General features: G+C 36.8%; 2 protein-coding genes across 2 annotated transcripts in view; one reads left to right on the top strand and one right to left on the bottom strand.

The window, feature by feature from the left end:
• Positions 1–13,620, bottom strand: part of LOC134659281 (plasma kallikrein) — a 62,387-nt gene extending 48,767 nt beyond the window's left edge. Inside the window, exon 1 of the mRNA XM_063514934.1 lies at positions 12,650–13,620. Coding sequence (XP_063371004.1) covers positions 12,650–13,268 — 619 coding nt within the window. The 5' untranslated portion in view covers positions 13,269–13,620. The remainder of the gene's footprint in view (positions 1–12,649) is intronic.
• Positions 1–26,904, top strand: part of LOC134659233 (probable chitinase 2) — a 97,999-nt gene that overhangs the window by 32,977 nt on the left and 38,118 nt on the right. The gene's annotated exons all lie outside the window — the stretch shown is intronic.

Genomic DNA, 26,904 nt, shown 5'->3' with positions numbered 1-26,904 from the left:
CTTATTTTTACTATTTATAGTAATAATAATAACTGTATAATAAGAACTTTTAAGTTTTACGCGATAAACTAAGATTTCTCCCCTAGAGGATAAGTATACGTACATACTTATTTACATTTTATGTACCTACTATGTAACAAAGCTCATATGCATAGTTTACACGCAAAACTTATGCAAAATTATATGCCATAACACCAACTTTCTTAGACAATAGTCTTTTTCCTGAGTTATGTGTGGTATTTTATGGAAGTTTTTACTTTACTTATCAAATTTTAAATTACCTATTCATGATCATTAAATACAAATGTATCACACAGCAAACAATTGAACATCTTATTAAAGCTTGCACAAGGTTCCTTTACGCAAGAACAACCCACGACACCATATGCAGTAAATACAACATAGACCCGTTTAATATAAATAAGCTCACGGAAAAAGTAGAAGCCTTAGACTCCTTTTTAAACTATACTAAATACATAATAGACAATTTAAAATCATTCAACAAATAACTATTATTAGCCCCTAGATAGTAAAAACTTATTAATATAACACCTCAAACAAATACATACTTCCCAAATATATATAACTCAATGGCAATCGGCCGCACGTACTCCTAGCGAGGACCGATTGACCCTCACCTAATATCAGTATGATTAAAAAAAAGGTAAACGAACAGCCATGAACCATCGTGATGATCTGGGCTTCGTTTCAAGGCTTCAAGGGCATGGTCATTGTCTATACCTGTCTACATTTGATTTGGATCTTTCATTGTATTGAAACTGAATGCATTTTGTGTTTGTCTGCATTTTTAAAACATCTGAGCCGCCATTTTTTGAAGTGAAAACTTCTTTAGCGGCGCTGTGCATTTTTTGAGGTGGGGAAAAAATGTTAAACTCGCGACAGGTAAGATTCGTAAGACGGAAGACGTAAGATGGACACGTGACCTGATCGAAAAACTGTTACAATGTCATTGAGTTTTTCTTTATTGATTTAAATGCCATCTAGTGAGTTTCCCTCTAACTGGTACTAACATAACTCGAGTACTAACAGTGATGTGCTTAGGGGTTTCAAGTAATGCGACGAAATAACGCTAGATGGCGTTAACCTCAATTATACATAGTGCTGCAGACATTTTGCACTAGTCATTGAGTTTTCACTTCTGCCGGCACTCCCGGAGTGCAACCCGTTGTTTTTTTAATTGGGGCTGGGGCCCGTCTCTTAAAAGTTTGTAACTTGTAATACAAGCGGATGTCACTTTCGGACAGCTTTTGTTAGAAAGGGACTTATTACATATGTATTACAAGTTACAAGCTTTTGAGAAGCCCCAGGGGTCAATCTGAGGGGCCTAGCACGTAAATAAATCATTAAATAGCAGTCAGTCATTGAAATTCGTTAACAAGCATGGTGTCTTATTCAAAACTGTCGTGTTTAAAAATAGGTTAGTAGGTAGGTACCTACCTACATTTTTTTTGCTTTAGTTTAATGTATAACTAATCGTACCTATTTGTTCACATTGTAATTACAGTTTAGTTCATAGTTGATCGTTTCTTTTATTTTTAGCCATTTTTATATGTACAATACCTTTTTTGCCACATTTGTGTTATTTCTACTCAGAATCACGTGCTCTTTCGATCCGAATGGGATAAAAAAATGTCCCAGAGTTTTTTTCCTATTGTGTTACTATTTCCCCATATACTTTGTATGGCGGTACCAAAAAGGAAAGGTTGAAAATAGTATGGAAATTTTAGGACACTTTTTTTCTCCTATAAGGATGAAAAGGGCTCTTGATTCTGGGTAGAAATAACACAAAAGTGGCAAAAACGGTCACAATATATAAAAATGGCAAAAAATAAAATAAACGCTCAGTTACGAGTAAGTATACCTATATTCAACTTTAGGATCAAGTATGAATCATAACATAAGTATAAATAATACATACAAACCAACTAAGGTCAAACTTTCAAACACTCACAGGAAAAAATGATTATCAAAAAAACACGAACAATGCGCAATAATTTCTAAAGACGTGGGACCGAACGACGCCGGGTGAAAACCTAGTTTCACTGTGTCACAAAACAGTGGGAACCGTTTTGCTAACTTAAAATAGAATAACGTAACTCCACATAACGTTTATGGTACTTACGACAGTTTGTATAATAAAGAAAGTATTGCAGAAACGAAAGTGTACTTCGAAGTTAATATAAATACTATTGTTTGATAATTATTGCATAATTAATTGAGATTTAATCGAGTTTTGGTTAATTGGATGACATCTGTCACTGAGATTAACGGAATCATAAGATTTGAATCAGATGAGATTTTATGTAATAGTGTTGCTTCATTATTTTTAGTGTTAAAAAATATAGTTTTAAAAGATTCTTAAATAAATAAAAAATAAAATAAAATACATTTATTTCAGACGAATAAGTGTCCATAGTTTGTTAGTAACAAGAAAATACTTAAATAACCTGTTGGCGACTGTCGCCAGCCGCGACCTCTTTTATACCTTTTTAATTTGTATTTCTAATTCAAATCCTTGTCGATGTCAGTCTGCCTGTCACCGTGATACTGATATCATCTTTGTGTTTGGTTTTATTTATTAAAATACTTAATAACATATCAATCTACGAGTTTCCATCATCTCCATAATACAGTCCACCCCAGTAGCTATCATAACTATATTAGTGCCTCTACAGAAAGTAAGATTATTTTACGTCGAAACATATATCAGAAAAAGAAACATAAAATAGTTTATTTGTTTTATAAGGTGGCAAAATTATTGTTGAACTCCTCGTGCTAATCTTGATACCCGAACAAGCGAAAGATTCCAAAATTGAACCACGAGCATAGCGATCAAATCTTTTAGCTAGATGGATAGGGGCAATTTTAAATATTATTGAAGAAATATGCTTTCTACCACATTTTTATTAAATGTTACATTTCTAAACTTCCAAAAAAACCATCATTCAACGCGTAAGGTTTATAATAGATATGAAACTGTACTCATAAGTATCGTAACTACGTTTTTGTAAAAATCGTTTGGTTTAAAAACCGCTTCCATTGAAATGTAGGTACAGTCTCCATCAGATATATCGGAGCGGCCAACGTGTTCACAATATCTGAACACGCACTCTAACGCCCTGACAATAGAGGCGTGTTCAGATATTTGTGAGCACCTTGACCGCTCCGATATATCTGATGGCGACTGTACATGAAATCGAAAACTCCTTTTTAGCAGTGACAGTCAGTGCGTCGAATGTTTCTTTCAATATTGTTTGTACAAAGTAAACACAACGTAAAAGACACTTAAAAACCATACGAGTCTTGTAAAAAATAGGAAGATAGCACCTGTCAACTTTACCAATATTAAAATTATTTCAAATTTCAACTTTACTCACTTAAAATAAGATTGGTATTAGCTTGTAACGATATTCGGAAACCTAACTTGTGATGCGTGAAATTGCAATGAATTTTAAACTTTATGGCCATGTGATTAGAGTTTTAAAATGCATGAAGGAATAATAGTGAACTTGTGCGTGAGAGTATGTTGCGTGTATTCAAATAAAGGACATTCGGTTTTCCACAAAATGTTAGAGGCCGATTCTTATTTCACATTATTTAAGGTTTTGATCTTGTTTTGATACTTTGACAATCGCTCACGCTGAGTTGACCCCGCGTGCGTACGTCATGGAGGCTTTTTAAATAAATAAATCATTTATTTCGAGTAAGTTACACTCATATCTTGGTTAGTAAAAGTTGATTTCTTCCGCTCTTCTTATTCTTATAAAAGAAAATTTCAATGCTTTCAGTAAAAGTAGTAAAACGATAGCTGAACTTTAAAAACAGCCACCGAGTGTTGATTAAAAATTCGAAACATAATACCTGTGTAAACATTACATTATAGAGTCTGTGCGGAAAGAGAAGAGTCGTGGAGTGTATGGGGCCCAATACATTCCACGACTCTTCTCTTTCCGAACAGACTCTAATAATCGTTATAGTATTTTATGCAACCGTTGTTTAAGGGAGGTCAAAAAAGGCGAGTAGCGTGAGTATAGTCAATAGTCAAAATATACTTTATTCATGTAGGCCTAGCAACAAGCACTTATGAATCGTAACATACTTATAAATTATCTTAAGCTAATTATCAGAGCAATTTATTGATGTTATTATTCCATAAGAATATTGGATTATTATACAAATCAAATTAAACACAAATTAAACACAACAGTAACAGTACTACGTACGAGTATTTTTTGACTCGGTTAAACAACGTTGCATACAATACTTTTTCTACGACCAAGTACTTATTTACTTTGAAATAAAATTGTAAATTTAACAAATATCATTCATTCAAGAAGTAGCATAAATGGAGGGTACGGGCGGAAAAAGAAAGAATTAAATTAAAAAAAAAACATGTCTATGGTGCACTTATTTGTCAGAGATGACATTTAAAATAAGGTTCGCAACAATGTATTTCATTCAATATATTTTAAGTGGTCATTACACGAAGTATCGTAAAAGTGCCATAAAGATACTGCGTGTATGCACAAATATTTTTTTGGGGAATAGACTAAATACTTGTCTTGACAACTATAAGGTAGGGGTTTAAAGGTATGTGCACGACCCTTTAAATGACAAATTAAAGTACGGGAGTAGAAAAAATAAATTGACCTTGACCCCCGCGATACAGGCCATGCCTAGTGCGGGGTTCACTGCAATGTGCCTGTTAAACTTTTATTGTTAAATAAAGATACTCATCATCTTCCGGGCGCTATCCCGGCATTTTGCACGGCTCATGGGAGCCTGGGGGTCCGCTTGGCAACTAATACCAAGAATTGGCGTAGGCACTAGTTTTTACGAAAGCGACTGCCATCTGACCTTCCAACCCAGTGGGTAAACTAGGCTTTATTGGGATTAGTCCGGTTTCCTCACGACGTTTTCATTCACCGAAAAGCGACTGGTAAATATCAAATGATATTTCGTACATAAGTTCCGAAAACCTCATTGGTACGAGCCGGGGTTTGAACTCGCGACCTCCGGATTGAAAGTCGCACGCTCTTACCGCTAGGCCACCAGCGCTTCCTGTTTTCTGTTTTTGTTAAATAAAGATACTGTTATATTGTTATTGTTAAATAATTACCGCAATAGAACAGAGATGTATAAGTATCTAGGGATAACGATATCACCATGTATATTGTGGAAATGAAAAGTGTTTATCTATCTATCTATTAAATTTGGAGATGTAAAAAATGGTTAAAGGTGTTAGACTAATTCCTAATTTGCTTACTTTCATGTTAGTTCACTGCATAATAACTATATGCTACCAATATCACTACTCAGTATAAAACAAAGTCGCTTCCCGCTGTCTGTCTGTCCCTATGTATGCTTTTAGATCTTTAAAACTACGCAACGGATTTTGATGCGGTTTTTTAATAAATAGAGTGATTCAAGAGGAAGGTTTATGTATAATTTGTTAACCGTGCAAAGCCGGGGCGGGTCGCTAGTTATACATAAACCTTCCTCTTGAATCACTATATCTATTTAAAAAAACCGCATCCAAATCCGGTGCGTAGTTTTAAAGATCTAAGCATACATATGGACAGACAGCGGGAAGCGACTTTGTTTTATACTATGTAGTGATTGTTAAATTAGAACGACCTTTAAGTAAGTTTGCCTAACAGCGAAATAAGGCCAATACACACCAGTTGCACATATTGGCTATAGCTCATCGCGTAGGTACACATGTGCGTGCATACATACAATTATAGTAATGTAATGTAACGATGATTATATGATTTATAGGTCAACTATCACTGCGTCGCGTGTCAATAACATAATAAAAGAATGCTATAATATTTATGTAATATATGGTTACTAGATATATTATGCAGTAAGGTAAAACCTCTAGAAAAAAATATCTTCTGTCAGGTAAGACAGCTGTTCATATATATAAATTGTTAATATAGGAACAACTAATTTACATACGTATGTACCAAATTTCAACACTTTCCAAGAAAATAGGCTCTGTGACAGACGGACAGACAGACACACGAGTGATCCTATAAGGGTTCCGTTTTTTTACTTTTGAGGTACGGAACCCTAAAAACAGTATTTGTAAACTCAACACCATTAATATTTTGACCCACACCACTGACAATCCAACCTCTAGACTGAGCTTAGGCCAATTCTTTCATGAAACCGATGCTGCCAAAAATACGGGGGTGCGGGGGGACGAGGTGAGCGAATCCCGTGCCGTGATTGGTCCGTTCAAAGACACGGATCAATCACGGCACGGGATTATCATATCATATCATATCATATTTATTCATCAACAATACAAGATTGTGTTTGAAGTAAAATAAAATAGGTAACATTTTGGAAATAATATACCTAACAATTATCATATTAGTTTTTAGACAAAATACTTACTTACTAATAACACATTTTAGGACAATTTTAGGATTGACTCGAAGATGGAGTAACGTTACCGTATGTGTGGCAGAGGGGGTAGCGCGACTATGCTATGTCTAGAGGTTGGATTGTCTGTGACCCACACAGAGTCACCCCGTGCCATATCCACTTTCTATTTGCACAATCCAATATGGCGACCAAGATGGCGACTGACGTAACCCGACGTAATGCGCTCGATCGAGATCGAGGCTTTTTGTTTCGATTCGGGGCCGGCGTTTGGTCTCGTTTCCGGAAATCGGATGTAGATTCGTTTGTGCTTGTTTTTTTATATAAATTAAGTGGTTTTTCGTATAAATTAATTATGTGATACCACAGAATAAGTAATAGTACTAAACTGTCATTCTACAGAACTTGCTAACTATGTAAACAAACCGCCATATTGAAATCGTCCCTGAATGTCAATTTAGTGACTTTTGTTTACATAGTTAGCAAGTTCCATAGAATGGCACTTTACGTGTTTCTCTTATTTAGGTATCTATCTCTTATCGATGTTCCGGATTTAAGATTTGAGTACGGTCTTTTATTGAAGGTTTGAAGGTCATATCGATTCGGAAGTACGGCGGGCGGCAGTTCATTCCACAGATTAGCTGTGCGAGTAGCTATGTGTGTTTTGTGAGTTATCTTTCATTATTAGACGACTGATTCATACCGGTACCTATTTAATAGGGACAAACAGTCAGCGGGAAGCGACTTCGGTTTATACTATGTAGTGAATTAAGTTATGTAGGATAAGAGGCTTGGTTGTCTCGAAATAGGCAATCCGGTGGGACATGACTTTTATAGATTCTTCGACGACCGGTCTGGCCTAGTGGATAGTGACCCTGCCTGTGAAGCCGCGGTCCTGGGTTCGAATCCCAGTAAGGGCATTTATTTGTGCGATGAGCACAGATATTTGTTCCTGAGTCATGGTTGTTTTCTATGTATTTAAGTATTTGTATATTATATATATCGTTGTCTGAGTACCCACAACACAAGCTTTCTTGAGCTTACCGTGGGGCTTAGTCAATTTGTGTAATAATGTCCTATAATATTTATTTATTTATTTATTTATTTATTTATTATTTATAGATGCTCCGCTCCTGGCGGCCTAGCCAAGGTGACGATCGCTTCCGCTTCGCAAATCGCTTTGCGTCTCTCGCTCTTCCATATTATTGTGACATACTTACATGTTGTCTACGGGGCCTGTTACATATATTATACACACAGGTTTGCATGACAAGTGCAAACTCTACTCTTGTAAAAAACTGGTGGCCTAGAGGTAAGAGCGTATTAATATAACTCGAGTACTAACAGTGATGTGCTTGGGATTAGTCCGGTTTCCTCACGGGTTTCAAGTAATGCGACAAAATAACGCTAGATGGCGTTAACCTCAATTATACATGGTGCATTTTGCACTAGTCATTGAGTATTCACTTCTACCGGCACTCCCTGATACTGAGTGCAACCCGTTGTTTTTTTTTTTTCATGTTTTCGTAAACAATTTTTCTATCTGCTCTATACCCACAGCACAATCAAGAATAACACACACTACTCAGCAAAATCATGATTACAGTCACATATATTAGTCTATTCACAGCGCTGGTGGCCTAGGTGGTACCGTGCGACTTGCAATCCGGAGGTCGCGGGTCCAAACCCCGGCTCGTACCAATGAGTTTTTCGGAACTTATGTACGAAATATCATTTGAAATTTACCAGTCGCTTTTCGGTGAAGGAAAACATCGTGAGGAAACCGGACTAATCCCAATAAGGTCCTAGTTTACCCTCTGGGTTGGAAGGTCAGATGGCAGTCGCTTTCGTAAAAACTAGTGGCCACGCCAATTCCTGGGATTAGTTGTCAAGCGGACCCCAGGCTCCCATGAGCCGTGGTAAAATGCCGGGACAACGCGAGGAACATGATGCAAACTCTACTCTCGTGTGTGCAACTCTTTACATATGACAAGCAATTTTTGACACTACATTCAGAGCTTCACGAAATGCATGTTCACTGAAAGTGGAAAGTGTGTTGCCTAACTAAACGTAACGCCTTAAAACGACAAGGTCTTAACCGACATTGAACTCCATACATTCTTACATCCTTTGTCTTCTGTATATGTCAAATTAATGGGATAAAAAGAGCGTAAGTGACATCTAGTATCATACAGACTTGTGACGTTTTTGTAAAAGCACGCTGCACTTTTACCTATTGTGTGGAAATGCAAAGGCGTGAACTCTCAGTTCGTATTGTGTATATTATTTTACAATACTTACAACGTTATGTAACGTTTTTGGCATATTACGAACAGCTGTGCCATTCTTTTTGGGAGCCATTCAGAGAATTTTCAACCTAAATATTTTAAGTTTAACCTTTCAAGTGAGTGTGACAGTCAAAACTCGTGGGTTCAAATCTCGGTTGTGCTGTATAGAGCAGAAAAAAATCTTGCAGAATAGATGGCTAAAAATTCGGTCACCATTATCATTACACAGACAGAGTTAAAAGTCAACTGAAAAATTAAATTAACGGTTGGTTGGTTATCAAAAAGGTCACAAAACAGATGTTGCGTTTTAAGATAAAAAGAGCTAGGTTCTTGGGGGAATATTTCATGGGGGAATTGCAATTTATGAAAATTCTCTTTGGCACATTGCTACACTTTGGCGATTGAAAATATTACATAAAACTTAAAAAGGAACTGGAAGTCGCCAGCAACATGCTGAGGTCACTGAGGTGAGACCATTTCGTGGCACTTTATCCTTTTATTCTCTGTTATGTATAATTTTCTATTTTGTGTTTGTGCTCACGAATAAAATTATTTCTATTCTATTCTATTCTAAAAGCAAATCTTATGCAGAGGCTATTACACTCTTTCGTTCACGAGATTAATGATTTTAAAATGACGTTCGAAACTTAATGACACGATGACACAACGGTGAAAACGTAATGATTGTCCGATTCAAAAGTGATTTGTATCACAATAGTTGGAGGAATAATGATGAAAGAAAATACTTAAAAACGGCCTAATGTGAGTCACGGCCCAATTCAAACAATGCTTCAAAGATATCACTGCGATACGATACCGATCTGTCAGTGTCAAAATTAAGAGCCGACCCCAATTAGAAATGGGACAAGGCCGGAAGAAGAAGAAGAATTACCTACATTTTGGTTGAAAATTTCACTTTTGACACTGACTGTTACGAGTATAAGCATCGTTCGAATACGGCTGTTATTTTTTTTGCATGTTTTCGACAACCATTTTTTCACCTCAGCAGCTTGAACAAGGGTACTTTGCTACTTAAAAACAGTGAAAAAAATCGCATTTTGCTCACTGAGTGAGACAAAATGAGCGTTTTTAAGTAGCAAAGTACCCTTGTTCGAGCTGCTAAGGTGAAAACTTAATTGTTGGTATATCTTACGAAAACATGAGTGAATAGAGGTAAGTAATGAAGAAGGAATACATTTTTCGGGTTCTCTAATATGTTCTCACTGCTGAGGTGAAAAGTTTTGTGAACTACACGAGATCAAAGTTATTTACATCTCGTGCGCTTTTGAGTCCCTTACTACGCTCAAGATTCTAAATTAGATTCACTCGCTACGCTCGTGAATCTAGTATAAAATCTTTCGCTTGCACGGGACTCAAAATAAGCACTCGAAGTAATATCAAACTTTGATCTCTTGTTGTACAAATAATTATTTCTGCCCTATACAGCACAACCGAGAATAATACACACAGTAATACACACTTCACCAAAATCATGATTACAGTCAGATATACATATTAGTCTATTCACAGTGCTGGTGGCCTAGTGGTAAGAGCGTGCGACTTGCAATCCGGAGGTCGCGGGTTCAAACCCCGGCTCGTACCAATGAGTTTTTCTAAACTTATACATGTACCTACGAAATATAATTTGATAATTATTTACCACTCGCTTTTCGGTGAAGAAAAACATTGTGAGGAAACCGGACTAATCCCAATAAGGCCTAGTTTCGCCTCTGGGTTGGAAGGTGAGATGGCAGTCGCTTTCGTAAAAACTAGTGCCTACGCCAATTCTCGGGACCCCAGGCTCCCATGAGCCATGACAAAAATGCCGGGACAACGCGAGGAAGATGATGATGATATTAGTCTATTCACACATATTGCACATATGTGTAGTCTAGCGTAATATGCATATTACGTAGTACATATATTATAACAACTTTCAGAGGTTATAAGTTCAAAACGGTCGCGTAACTAACCATGTCTAATTTCCTGCCATAAACAGGCTTGTCTGGTAGACTAAGAGGCTAATTCGAATATACACTGATATCGGAATAATAATAAATATTATAGGACATTCTTATTCTTACACAGATTGACTAACCGCGGTTTCGGAAAACAAGATCCGTTCTAGAGAAGAAAACGATACGATATGTACTACTGCCGTATTCGAACTTCAAGATATCCACAAGAGACCACACGTAAGTACCAGATCCATTCTAGATACGTTATAGTTTAGATTTCAACTAGTTCTCTTTTGCAGCGCAATTCGGGCAACCAATGTCACTTTTACGTTAGATAGAGTTAGATATCTATTAGATGTGAATTGGATCTCTAAGTCATATCTTGTGGAAATCGTTCAAGAGTATCTCCAGAATCGCGCAAATGTCAAATTTGCCAGGTTAGATCTTAAACATATCGTTATCGTATCTTGGTGATGTCTAATAGATATCTAATGTCTAGTTCAAAATCCGAATCGGGCCCTAAGTCCCACAGTAAGCTCAAGAAGGCTTGTGTTGTGGATACTCAGCCAACGATTTTGTTAAAGAGCGGAACAATCGCGCAACAATGGTGTTCCGGACTTTTGGGAGGCGTGCGCGGAGCCGAAGCCAACACGTAGTGGCCCTTTTGATACTTTGATGAAATGTAAGAGGTACAACATTATTATTACTATTAACCACCGATTACTTACTTTATATTTGAAAGAAAATGGGGGTCTCTTCAGGCGGTCTAGCATGAGTTGCGATCTCGCGCGCGACTTCAATATAATATAATTGACAGACACCTAGAATGAATTAATATTTAATATTGAACTCCACCTAGAATTAAGCTTAGAATTAAATTAAGAATGTAAATAATATTGCATGCCATTATGTGGCGGAATGTATTTGGAACTTTGTATTTACCCTTTTTGTAACGTTTTTGACCTGCATTCTTGCAAATACATGAATTTCAATTTCAATTTCATTTCAATTTCAATTTCAATTTCAATTTCAAGATGTATGGAGTCGCGCGCAAAAACGCAACTCATGCTAGACCGCCTGATAGTCATTTTCTGTTATTAATTTGTAATGTATGTCGACTGTCAACAACAACGTGTCTGTTTTATCTCAATATGTTGATGTTTATTTACATCCACGTGAACATAGAATCAAAAGGTTTAGTAAATATGTTGGTATTGGTATGTTTTGTATGATTATGATGCTTTTTTTGTTAAGTAGTGATTAGGTATATATTGTTATGTTGTATCGAGCGCGTACTACATTTTTTGAGTTAATGAAAAAAAAATCTGGAACAGATCAGCGATAAGACTGCCTGTTGTCTATCTTTAATCAAATGTTATGTACTTAAGGGCTACTTGCGCGATCCAGGTTTAGCCACTATTTTGGAGTTAACCGGTTAAAACCGGAGTTAACACTACAATTTAACCCCGTGTTAACGGTTAACTCAGAGTTAGTTGACTAACCCTGTGCGCAAGGAGCCCTAAGTAGTATATTTAACTTAGGTGCGTCAATGAAACGTAATAGGGAGTATTACTGCAATGTTTTGCCGCAAGAGTGCAGCACTAGCGCCTATAGTAAACCATACATAGAGCATAGAGTAACTGACACATACTGTACCTTAAACTATTTTTGACAAGTTATCACAGACAATAAAATATGACATTAATACATCAAGGCGGTTTGTTTACAAAGGGCCTAACCGGGAAACGCGAAAATCTAAACCCAGCTGCCTCTTTATCGCTCGAATATGCAAGAGTGATGAGGTTAGATAACAAAATTTCGACTCTCTCGTTTCCGGTAGACCCTTAGATTGTGACTGATTGTGGAAGTGGCGCCCCCTACGCAGAGTAATATTCCCTATTCTATTTATCTATCTTGACGCACGTCGCACCGCCACTACAAATTAGTGATAGTAACATTGTGTCTACAAACTTTTTTCCCACTCACCTCTCTCCGCGAACGCATCACCACTGTTGTCGTCCTGCAGAGCTAACTCGTTCTCCCCCACGTCGTTTAAACTGTCGCGGAACACCACGTTATCGTTAAACGTCGGGCCAGCATGCGAATTTGTTTGGATAGCGTTCACATCACTATAAGGGAAGACTACTCTTGGGCTGCGCGCCTTCCACCCCGTATTGTAAAAACTGTTGCGGACCGCCGGCGCAAAAGGCGCGTAAGGAACGGTAGGCTCAAAGTTGAAGTTAGGAGCGTATCTCCCAAATCTTCCTTGGTACAAAGGGTATTGGAAAGGATGAATTCTCGGCTCGTAGAACCTCTCGTTTCCTGATAGTTCTGTCTTGTCGGGTGAGGTGAAATCGTAATCGCTAGCGTCGTCAAATTTGATTTTCGAATTGACTTTTTCTAAAGTTAAATCTATCTCGCCTCGGCCGACTGACTGGTAATTTTCGTGGTCGTCTAAGAAAAGAACTCTGGAGCGTTTAGGTTTGTATTTAGGGATGAAGATAGGACGGTAAGGGTCCCGGACTAGGCTCAGCGCGCGGCTCGACTCGCCCGCAACCACAGACGTAGCCAGTATGAGAATGACTTTCCATTTTTCGCTCAACATATTGAAACGGTCACTGCACTTAGAGTTTCACTTTCATTTTACGACTAACACTTTTTTCGAAAAATCCTCGTAGCTCGTGTAACTAATACATGTTTTGGTGTACATGTATTGTTTTTTATAATCTTGTTTTCATTTTTATTAAGCGGGCGAGCGTGCGGCGCCGTTGGCTGGTGATCGCGGACTGGTACGTCCGTGCGTTCCCCACTATCTCTGTAACTGGTTACATAAAATAGTGTGTGACGCGACCAGGTTTATGTAATTCTTAAACGGTGTGCTTATTTGGATAAGGTTTTATTATTTGACCGCAAGATTTAGAAAACGCGGAAAATTGATTGGTGTCCTGTTTATGTGTGTTGTGAACTGCGAATGTGTGAAATGTAAAGCTTAGAATAAATTTAAAAGTGGAAAATCTACTGTCTTGGGTGAGACTTGAATCCAGGATCCTCTGGATCCAGAGGCCGTGAGTTCAAGTCTCACCCAAGACAGTAGATTTTTAGTAGATTCCTCCATCTTTTGTTATCTCTTGTGCTAAAGAGCTTAGTTTGCCACTGAGTCTAATATTTAATAAGTCCATAAAGACTGGAACTTTTCCAACCGTATGGAAGACTGCCTACATTGTTCCTATTTATAAATCGGGTGATAAGTCGTGTTGCGAAAATTATAGACCCATAAGTATTCTGTCATGTATAGCAAAACTTTTCGAATCTCTAGTCTATATACATCTCTACTATCACTTTAGTACATTATTTTCCGAAAAACAGCACGGTTTTGTTAAAAATAAGTCTACCATAACAAATCTCCTAGAATACAAAAACTTTTTATGTACCAGCTTTGCGAATAGGGGACAGGTCGACTCAATATATACTGACTTTTCCAAGGCCTTCGATAAGGTAGATCATAGTATACTTTGCCATAAGCTTGCGTTTTACGGGATACACGGAAGTTTGTTCAGGTGGATATTTTCTTACTTGAATAAGAGGAGCCAGCTTGTAGCTATCAATGGTTCTATGTCTGCCCCTGTGCCCATTACATCTGGGGTGCCGCAAGGGTCGCATCTGGGGCCATTACTATTTTTAGTTTTTATAAACGATTTGGCAGATAACCTCTCTTGTCCATCACTCTTTTATGCAGACGATCTGAAGGTGTTCACGAAGATACACAATACTGATGATTGCACTCAGCTCCAAAATGACTTGCATACAATTTCTGATTGGTGTCTTAGTAATCGTATGTTTTTAAATGTTAGTAAATGTTTTATAATATCTTTTTCTAATAAAAAACAGAAACTTTACTATGACTATGAGCTGACCGGTCAGAAACTAGAGCGTAGGGTTGTTGCTAAGGACCTGGGCATTTGGTTCGATGAACAACTTAATTTTAGGTACCACTATGAATATATCACTAAGAAAAGCAACCAAATGCTGGGATTTATCCTTCGTGTTACCAAAGATTTCAAAAAACCGAGCAGTCTTCTCTGCCTATTTCAGAGTCTCGTACGCAGCGTGCTCGAGTATGGTTGCATCGTCTGGTCGCCCCATTACGATGTGCACTCTAACAACATTGAGCGAGTACAGAAAAAATGCCTTAAACTCGTGTCCTATCGCTACAAACCTGATCTCATACGTCATAGTTATGAACAGAGACTACATACACTTTGCATATCCTCCCTTAAATCTCGTCGTCTCTTACATGACTTCTTATTCCTACACAAACTTCTTCATCATAATATTGACTCACCTAGCTTACTATCCCTGGTTACTTTCAATACCCCTCGATTCAGATCCCGTGCTCCTAAGACTTTCGCCCTTCAAGTCTACAAAAATAATACTTCTTTTTATAACCAAATTGTTAGAATGTGTCGTCGGTACAATGATTTAGCATCACAACATAGAGACATCGACATTTTCAACTCACGGCTAGCGGTTTTCAAGAGGCAAGTCGTTGAGGTTCTTGGCCACCATACTACACAACAACAATAGTAAGCAATTTAACATGTTAAGATCATTTATGTAATTTAATAATTAAATCGGTTTAAAGATATTTTTATTTCTCAAAAAGAATAACAGTAGTAGTTAAGTAGTAGTGTTTTTTTTTTATAATTTTATAATTTTAGGATAGTTTTTGCTCGTTATTATTTATTGTTCTTGCTGTGCTCACTTATTTTGGGTGGCATTTCTATACAAAGCCTACCACTTTTATTGTATTCATGTATTGAATGTCGTCTGTAAAGTGTGCCTTATAAATAAAATAAAAATAAATTTTCCACTTTTAAATTTATTCTAAGCTTAATAGCATCGGTCGCAGACGTCTCTGATTGTAAAAAAATAAATTTGTGTGAAATGTGTTATCTTGACATACCCTCTAGGCAATATATAAATATAAATATATTTTTATAAACTTTATTAACCCTCTATGTTTTGTGTTACGGGTCCTCAAATGCAAAATATTTGTAAATTGTAGTATTGTACATGTGACATAAGTATATAAAATTATTGTGGTACATATTTTTGTTTACAATTTAACAATATTGTCGAATTGTACACTTGTAAAGTTTCAAGGTACTCGTATAGGCCCTTGGTTGTGCTTAGCAATGTGCAAGTTGAAGAACATTTTCAAAATTTCCGAATATTTCTGGAAACTTTCATGGGAAAATTCTCATACCTCTTATGGAATCTATATAACTCAATGTTCTTAACTTAAGAACAACTTAACTTGCACATTGCTAAGCACAACCAGGGGCAACCACGAAACGTTAAGAATCTTAACTGTTGACGATTGTTTCATTTAACATTTTCATCCCTCATTGGCGTCTGTTTCAAGCATAGAGGAATATAATTATTTTTCTATGATTTCAAGTGTCATAGAAATCGTAACTAACTATAACAAGGTTTGGTAATAAACGTGCAGAATTTTTGAAGATTCTCTTTGGCACATTGCTAGCTACTACTCAAACTACAGATATGAAAATATCACTACATAGTATAAAACAAAGTCGCTTCCCGCTGTCTGTCCCTATGTATGCTTAGGTCTTTAAAACTACGCAACGGATTTTGATGCGATTTTTTAATATAGTGATTCAAGAGGAAGGTTTATGTATAATTTGTTAACCCGTGCGAAGCCGGGGCGGGTCGCTAATTATTTTATAAAACTTAGGAGTCCTCTAAAGCGGAAAGGCGCTGTTTTATTGCGAATTTCATATACTTATATGCATGCATATGTAATGATGTGAAAAGTTTTGTAAGTTCCGATCGGGCACCAGCGTAGCAAATGTACAAGTGCCTAGAATATTCCCAAAAATACAGAAACATCCTCTCAAGTTTCTGGAAACTTACACGAAGCCCGCCCTCTGGTGTTCCGGGTGTCCATGGGCCACGGTAACCGCTTACCGATGATCTGTCTGCTCGTTTGCCCCCTATATCATAAAAAATAGAATGCATATTTAATATTCTTCCTTAATTAGTTATATCTTCCTAAATGTTACGCTACCAGAAATAGGAAAAACATGTTAAGTATAAATCGTAAAATATTAATTTAATTTAGACAGATATGGTTTTAACAAGAGTGTTAAAGTTTACGTAATTTCATACGTTTTTAGGGTTCCGTACCTTAAAAGGAAAAACGAAACCCTTATGGGATCACTCGTGCGTCTGTCTGTCTTCACTAGAATGTGACGTCACAATCAAACCTATACTCTTTCTAGTTTTATACGGGTCTTAAAATAGAAATTGTGTTAAAAATAACTGAAGCATGGTATAAAATAATTTATTTTAAATAAAGTTAAATACCCTATTTAGTAAAGGGGGTAAGACCTTCCTCCGTGAGCTGGATCGTCGCCTGATTGAAAGGGGCCTTGACCCCCGCTCCGGGTTTTTCCTAATGCAAAAGCTGTCCATCGCAATCCAACGCGGCAACGCAGCGAGCATGATGGGCACCTTTGCGTCGGGGACAGCCCGGGACGGGTTTTAGTAAGTAGTTATTTTTTATATTTTTAGTTTTTATTTATATATTTATGTTTCTACAATAAATATTTACATTTAGTAAATAATACAAATACATTGGCGTGATGTATTTGCGTGTCGCTCTGTCTGCAATTAACTTACTGACGGTTTCGGTGAAAATGGTTTACGTAACGATAATGATATGATCGTAATGCAATTATATTTATTTTCCGTGAAAATGGGGATTTACCAGCTATTTAACTGACATACATGTTGTTACATATGTAAATAATATCTGGGAGACCGAGCTTTGCTCGGAAAACATGAAATCTCAAAAATTAGCGTTTTCCCAGAGATAAGACCTAGCTAGATCGATTTTTCACCCCCGAAAACCCCCATATAGGTACCAAATTTCATCGAAATCGTTAGAGCCGTTTCCGAGATCCCTAAATATATAATATACATATATAAATAAATAAATAAATAAATATGCAAGAATTGCTCGTTTAAAGGTATTAGATAGATAGATAGTCTGTCAAGCCATTTCCGTCAGTAGTAAAAAGCGGCAAATTTAATAAATTTAGGTGCGAAGGGATGTCGTTCTATAAAAAAACCGGCCAAGTGCGAGTCGGACTCGCGCACGGAGGGTTCCGCACCATCAACAAAAAATAGAGCAAAACAAGCAAAAAAACGGTCACCCATCCAAGTACTGACCCCGCCCGACGTTGCTTAACTCCGGTCAAAAATCACGTTTGTTGTATGGGAGCCCCACTTAAATCTTTATTTTATTCTGTTTTTAGTATTTGTTGTTATAACGGCAACAGAAATACATCATCTGTAAAAATTTCAACTGTCTAGCAATCACGGTTCGTGAGATACAGCCTGGTGACAGACGGACGGACGGACGGACGGACGGACAGCGGAGTCTTAGTAATAGGGTCCCGTTTTTACCCTTTGGGTACGAAACCCTAAAAATTGACTTCCGAAAAAGGCGAATTTTTACCCTTGTCACGTAAATATAGTCTGTCAAGCCATTTCCGTCAGTAGAAAAAAGCGGCAAATTTAAAAAATGTAGGCGCGAAGGGTTACCTACTTACCGTTCCATTTCCGTTCGCACCTGTGCTGCCCCCTGCAGTTTGTGCACGCTCCCTATAGGAAGTAAACGTGCAGACGAATCACCTAAGCGATTACCGTCACCAATGGACGCCCGCAACACCAGAGGGCTTTAACTGCGTTGCCTGCTTTATTGCTCTTTTCTTGAAGGTTTTAATTAAATAAATAAAAAATAAAAATAAAAATATTATAGGACATTTTTACAGATTGACTAAGTCCCACAGTAAGCTCAAGAAGGCTTGTGTTGTGGGTACTCAGACAACGATATATATAATATACAAATACATAAATACATAGAAAACACCCAAGACTCAGGAACAAATATCTGTGCTCATCACACAATAAATGCCCTTACTGGGATTCGAACCCAGGACCGCGGCTTCACAGGCAGAGTCACTACCCGCTAGGCCAGACCAGTCGTCAAATTAAGGGCGGTTCGGTGTAGAAATACCGCAGACGAGAGTTCATTCCACAGTTTAGCTGTGCGAGGCAGGAAGTTTCTGGAGAAACGCACAGTTGATAACTGGCAACCATCAGTGGTGAAGACGGAAATGTTGACCCAATAGTACCTACTATAATAAAAGGATTTTTTTACATTAGAAACCTGACTCTGTTCGATCATTTTTTAATTCACATCGATATTAATATCACGGTTCATTTTTATTTGCTTACGATACGTTTACGCGTTGCCCACCTTTTAAAAATAAATGACGCCGATTCTGATTAACAAATTTTTAAGGTTTTGATCTCGTTTTGATATGACCTTGAAGATCGCTAACGCTGGTTGATACAATCGTCTCAAGCCTGGTGGCCTAGCCAAGGTGACATTCGCTTGCGCTTTGCTATCGAATCACTTTGTGTAGTTTGTGTCTATCACTCTTCCATGTAAGTGTGACAGTGACAGTTGCGTTTCGTTCGCTACGGAGCGTTAGTGATTGGCATGTTGGCTACGGGGCCTGATTAGAGCGCCATCGCCATCTGTTAACGAAACCGTGAAAAAAGATTCATAGAGTAAGACTCGCAGTGGCCCATGGAGTCAAACCTTTCACTTGATTCATTTAGTTCTTCACAATACTCAAAGATGGCGCTTGACTATCGATAAGTTTAGAACGAGCAGAATTTTTGACCATAGATTAGTATATGTTATTAGTGTTATTACTGTAAGTAATAAGTAATAAGTGAAGTTTTGTTATAAGTATCTTCTTGAGAAATAAAGATTCTTAAACCTGAATAGAATCAGACGTTACCACAGAATAAATAATAGTACTAAGTACAGTAGACTCACTCTCTAACAAAACGCGCCTGTTACGATCAGCACAGATATGGCCGCTAGGTGGCGACAGCGCCACGCGCGGCTTATGGCTTTCCCCAAAATTGGGGCCGGAATGGATGTACTTTTAGCTACCTGTAGCAAAGCGACGAAATCGCGGAGTGAGACACGCCTGAGGTTACTTTGCGGAAATCCATAAATATGGTCGGTGCGGAAAGAGAAGAGTCTTATGGGGACCAATACATTCCACGACTCTGCTCTTTCCGAACACACTCTATTAATTAAATATTTACCATAATATTACTTTGCTAATCCACGAAAAGATAACGTGCTAGTCAATCAGTGCTAACCCGTTATACCTACTTACGTTCCTTACGTTCTTTTCACGGATTAATATTTTGGTATTAATAAGTAAAACTTATACTCGCTCTTTCGCTCTAATCTCTTTCAATTCAATTCAATTCTTTATTCGTTCATCACAGGTAAATAAATAGTACAATTTGTAGTACAATTTCTGTGATGACCACATGAATAAATGCCCTTACCAAGATTTGAACCGGGACCTCCTGCCACTAACATAACTTAGAGTTGTAGTTATTAAGTAGGGTCAAGTAGGGAACAATGGCTCGGAAAAAATAGCCGGATACAGTGGCTCACTCAACCTAATTCCAACATGAGAGAGGCTATATTTGTTTCCCTGCTACTGCAGAAACATTCAGTAATTCAACAAATTGAATTGGATGAACCATGGTTATTCTAACACTTAGGGTGCTACAGTGTATAGCGATATTTGGGCGACTGAACCACTGTTTGCGTTGAGCCACTGTTCAATCAATCTTTGGGTGTTATGGCTCCATCGATATTGTCGATGATTCCGCCAACGTCAAGGTTTAGGAAGGCACGTGCTTTATGAAGACAATTGGCCGATGAATATCCACGACGCAGTTCACTCAGATGAGAATCGAATGTAGATCTACCTACAACCAGGACAAAACAAACATACATTATTAAAACTAACTACCACAAATACATGTTATCGTTTTTTATGTGTTTAGCTAAGACGTTCACGCCTTGACCCTATTATATATTGCGGTTTCTTCAAACAGAACCGTCACTTTTGACACTGACAGATCCGATCCATATCGTATCGAGATCAAATTTTTGACGTTTATTAAAATTAGAATCAGACCGATACTTAAATGGTCAAATTGCCATATTACGGCTCTCATAAAATACAAGTTTACTCGTAACTTGCCTCCAGCGCCGTATCGTATTACGTTGCTGGCGCCGTCTATATTCAAACCCGTGAAAATAACAACTTTCGAAGATAATATATTCATACGGACATTTAACGTTATAAAATATGATTTATTATACTTGGTCAAGCAAATCTTGTCAGTAGCAAAAGGCGGCAAATTTGAAAGATCGCGGGTTAGCAACACTACGTTTGAATTGTTCGAAAATCGCGGATTATATATTCATACGGACATTTAACGTAATAAAATATGATTTATTATACTTGGTCAAGCAAATCTTGTCAGTAGCAAAAGGCGGCAAATTTGAAAGATCGCGGGTTAGCAACACTAAAGTCTATTTTTTTATTCCGTAGACTGAAATGACAGTTAATTGTATGAACATGAAATGTCATTTCATACTATTAACTGTCATTTCAGTCTACCGAATAAAAAAATAGACTTTACGTTTGAATTGTTCGAAAATCGCGTGTCATTTATATCTTATTTGCGGAACTGTTTTGTTTACATTTCATCGTTGTTCGATGTACATTGCTGCTTTTTGTTCGTTTCCTAGGGATACCATAGGTACTTTAGTTTGCTTTACATTGCTACTGACATATCCGGCTTGACAGACTATTTTAAAGTTTTGGTTGTTAAATACGAGATATCACTACACCTTATAAAACAAAGTCCCCCGCCGCGTTTGTCTGTTTGTGTTGTGTGTTGTATGTTCGCGATAAACTCAAAAACTACTGAACGGATTTTCATGCGGTTTTCATCTGTAGTGTGCGCTATGCCTCACCCACACACAAGCATAGCCTTAACATATATAAGTGCATGTACGTGTTATTTAATTGATTACACGTCTTTACTCGAACCTACTTGTTTCACTCAACGTCCCACATCACATGGCGACCCTGCCAGGATACAAGGCAGGCACGGAATCCTTGGATGTCTGACCATGATTCGGTCGAGTATCAATTGTGGAGACACCTTGGACACATGGAAGGATATGATGTAAGGAAGTGTTAAAAGAACTGCCTGAATGTGAATATAAATAAATAGTATGTGTGCGCGCGTTGAATTAAATTGCCGCTTGATGACGAAACACTAATATGGTTAAAAGATTGGTATATAATTATTTTATTTCTCAATGTAATTTTTTCGATTAAATCAAGCCACATATTTATAATATTTTGTTGTCTACTATTCTTTTTAAAATTTCCAATTTATTTTATTCCAATTTCATTCAGTGTTACGTAAACTTTTGTTTTACAATTATTCCCAATACTTAGAAGTAATTTCATCATAACTTGCAAATAAAGTAGGTACTATACATTGGCCACGATGTCACCACGATTGGTATGCGCCGTCTGTAATTACAGCTCAAATTTCAAAGTAAACATTGTAGCATTGTGCATCGATTTAGATTATTTAAATTTTACAATAATTCTTTGTTAATTATAAAGACAAATCCGACTTTTAACCATATACTAGGATTAATAAATTAGTATGTACAATTTAAGACTTAGTTGGAATTTAAGATTTTTTAAATGTTTATTTTTAAAACTTAATATGTACCGGACTTGTAATTTTTTATAAACACGGATCAGACGAATTAAACATAAGATATGACTGTATAATAATATGGATATATGACTTTTAGAATAAAGAATGGTATGTATTGTAAATGACGGAAATGTATTGAGTTAGTAGGCTTAGTACGTTTAAGAAAAGATTTAATGTTGGATTTTAGGGGTTGAATTTTAAGGTTCGTAAAAATGTTTGTAAATGTGTGTCTTTTGAAAGTTTTGGAAATGGTTTGTTGAAATGTAAAATAATAGGGACCTAGTTCGGTTATAGGCTGATTAATTTAGGAGATGGAATTTGATTGATATTAGATTGTGCGTTCGTAGTGTTCGGGTAAACTGAAGCAGATAAGTTTTTCATAGAACGATTAGCCTGATCAACTAAGAGTTGTTGAAATTCTTATTTGTTGAAGTTTTCATGGTGTTGTGTTATGTGCATGGTTTATGAATGTTTTTTTTTTGTGAGAGGGTAATATGAATAGAAAAAAACCTATCGCATCTTCGGTGGCCCGAGAGGCAGCCTTGAGCGATTAGGTAATTAACAAGGGTACGCCAGGATACAAGGCAGGCACGGAATCCTTGGATGTCTGACCATGATTCGGTCGAGTATCAATTGTGGAGACACCTTGGACACATGGAAGGATATGATGTAAGGAAGTGTTAAAAGAACTGCCTGAATGTGAATATAAATAAATAGTATGTGTGCGCGCGTTGAATTAAATTTCCTTGTATCCTGAGCAAATGTTTAAATAAATAATTATTGTGGGGTCGGCCGACCAGGTAAGTAAATGCGTTGTGTACCCTTGCAGTGAGTGATAGAGATGCACGCTAAAGATGCAAACTTTAAGAAAATGTTGTTGTAATGCGCATATAATTATAAATGTGTTAAATGAATAAAGCTTGCAAGTAACTATATACTAAAATGTAATGAAGATATAATTCAAGGTACCAATACGAGACAATCAAAATACTTATATAATGTACGATATGTACGTAAGTACGTAAAAACTAAAGGACTATGAAATGCATTGACGAATACAATTATAATTGTTTCTTATGCTATATTTTAATTATAAAAAATTGGTGGTGTACTTTCCTATACAATATTGTTTAATGTTTTGATTAAGTAGTTTTATAGTGATTTACGTATGAGTTACGTGTTACGTTTCGTCATCAAAGCGTGCATGAAATAGGTAGTTGAATAAGTAATAATTACAATAATTACAAATGTTTTTTTTTTACCTGTACTGTCAAACTTTGGATTTATTTTGAACCGTAATCTCAGGATTAAGTAATAAATAAAATAGCATTTTTTACATTTTAAAACCCACATGTTCAGTTGCATTAAAGATATTTTTTTAACTTTATATCATATGTTATTACTTTTTCTTGATTATCTTTGTTAATTTTCTATAGTTTTTATTTCTTTTCTTCTTTGCAATGGTGCGTTAAACTTAATTATAATCAATAAAACTTTTAAGTAAAAAAAAAAAGATTAAATTTATGAATTAGTTTAATCTTTTTTCCTTCAAGGGGGGAGGTGTAGTGTGCGCTATGCCTCACCCACACACAAGCATAGCCTTAACATATATAAGTGCATGTACGTGTTATTTAATTGATTACACGTCTTTACTCGAACCTACTTGTTTCACTCAACGTCCCACATCACACATCTATCAATAGAGTGATTCCTGAGGAAGGTTTAAGTGTATAATTTCCTAACCCGTGCGAAGCCGGGGCGGGTTGCTAGTACTTACTTAAAACTTAAATGTTTATCTTTTTAGAATCCGTCTGAGCAAGCTATATCTTCGCCTACTTTATAATGGCAAAGTGTGTTTAAAAAGTTATTATAAGTTATCGCTTTAAAATTACGTACTCAATGATATCACATTGGAGACACCAGTGGCCTATTTTAGAAAGCTACAAGTTACAATTTACAAGCGGAAGTCTCGTTCTAACACATAGGGTTAGAAAGAGACTTCCGCTTGTAAATTGTAACTTGTAGCTTTATAAAATAGGCCACAGCAGAACTTTTATTGCAATAGGGCATTTGACTACTAGTCAAATCAGTTCCTTTTTTCGAACTTTCAAAACAATTTTGCTACTATGGAATTTATATGAAACACTAGCATGTGACGTCACAATTAAAATACCTACTCTTTATAGTTTTATCAGGATTTTAAATAAGAAATTGTGTCTAAAAATTACTGCCTATCTCTTTTTTTTTAAATACAGTCAAATACCCGATTCTCTTATTTAAATGCAATTCTCAATAGTCTCAATACCTACTAATTAATAAAATACCCATAAAACCTACTCTTTTGTAATTAATACACTTACACACACGAGGAATTGTGTCTCACAAGTCACTTACGGGACATTTTTTGCGCGTACCGTTACTGAGGCTGTTAGCGCTTTATTTGCGAACGAATAGGTACATACGTATGGGAACAGAAGGCCTACCGCGAACCACGTTCGACATGTTACCTCCCTGTCGCGGTAGGCCCTAGCTAAAACAAACGGACTTTACGGACTGTCATTTAAATAACCTAAATGGTGGTAAAATGTGACGTTATCTATGAAAAGGCACCTTATTGTCGATAGCAGTTACGTCATTATTAACGATGCTCCGATATAAATACAATGCCGCGCGACGCTGTGCGGCGTAAGCGCCATCGACAATAAGGTCCCTTTTCATAGATAATGCCCCAAATGTTTCCTCATTGGGTAATTTCAGAGGAATGTAATATATGTAAGTATAGGCCATTTTATTTAAGGCTGTAGGTAAACTACACTTCAAAAAAATAGTAGGTCCACTTCGATAGGCGAGTGGCAAGACTCGGGACGAGTGAAGAATGACATTTCCGCACGTGTATCGAACGACGTTTTTTAATACTTTTCATATTATTATTTCTGCTCAAAATCTCGATTCTAATACGTAAAAAGTGAAGCAAGATTTTTTTTCCAGTCCGTTGCCATTTTCCTTAGACTTTGTATGACAGTAAAGTGAGGTAAAGGAATAGAAGTAACACAAAATGGATGGAACTATCACGACACTTTTCTTCTCCTATAAGGATCCAATAAAGAGCTCGTGATTCTGAAGGGAAGTAACATAAAATTTACCAAGTTTGCAATAACTGTGCCTACTCATAATCAGGCACATTATTGAATATACAAATAATCCAAATTAAATACAATATCAATCCACAGCGCAGGCTTCGTCATAATTGCTACACACAAAAATAGTATCCACAACATGCTTCGTCAAAAAAAAAAACAACGGGTTGCACTCAGGGAATGCCGGCAGAAGTGAAAACTCAATCACTATTGCAAAATGTCTGCAGCACTAGGTATAATTGAGGTTAACGCCATCTAGCGTTATTTCGTCGCATTACTTCAAACCCCTAATACATCACCGTTAGTACTCGAGTTATATTAATACCAGTTAGATCGAAACTCACTAGATGGCATTTAAATCAATAAAGAAAAACTCAATGACATTACATGTAACAGTTTTTCATGTAACGTCATTGACTTTTTCTTTATTGATTTAAATGCCATCTAAATGAGTGGTCATTTAAAGCTTACGGTCACGTGATCGTCTTACGCTGTCTCGAGTTTAACATTTTTTCCCCACGTCAAAAAGTGCACAGCGCCGCTAAAGAAGTTTTCACTTCAAAAAAAAAATGCTCAAACACATATGGAGTTGTAGGCATTAAAACTCGTGTGTTGATTTTATGAAACTTACTTTTGACTCGTTTCATAAACCCAGATTCATATTTTAATGCCTTTCATTATGTGACAGTCACATAAACTACTATTATAACTCCTAACTTTCGATCAGGGGTTACGGCGTACAGTAGGCAGGCTGTAAGAAATAGAGCTATTAAATTACGCGTCGACTCGTGCGCAGCCTCGCCCGTCATACGGCCACGGGCACACTAGGTACTTAAATAAGTTAGTTATATAATAAAATAATAGTTACTTATTTCACTAGACTTATATCGACCGGGATATGAACCGTGATTACCTTTTCTATTGTTTTCGAGCTCAGTTATTTACCAAACAAGTGAGAAAAATTGGAAATTCGCAACGAGCGGCGAATTTTAAAACCGTGGGGAGTGTTTTAAATCGACATGAGTTGCGATTTACCTATTCGCACGTGTGTATCGTACAACGTTTTATGGCTGTTTAAATTTTCGATAGTTTCGTAATGTGCTTATTATAGCACGGGGTGTTGTAATGGAGCACCAGATGTACTGTAAATAAATATTAAGAGGCACTTTTACACAAATCGTCCTAGTGCCTGAGTAAGCTCAATATGGCTTATGTTGTGGGTGAGACTTGAACATATGGTGGAAATATTTGCTGTCTTGGTAGCTCAGATGGCAATGGGCTAGCGATCCAGCGTGAGTTTAAATCTCACCCACAGACAGTAAATTTTTCCACTTTTAAATTGTAAACTTATTTTTAAGCATCGTTCGCAGACTT

This window comes from Cydia amplana, chromosome 24 (genome assembly GCF_948474715.1).
Source record: "Cydia amplana chromosome 24, ilCydAmpl1.1, whole genome shotgun sequence".
NCBI lineage: Eukaryota > Metazoa > Arthropoda > Insecta > Lepidoptera > Tortricidae > Cydia > Cydia amplana.
Note: the sequence above shows the minus strand (reverse complement) of the source record. Positions and strands in the feature narration are given on the sequence as shown.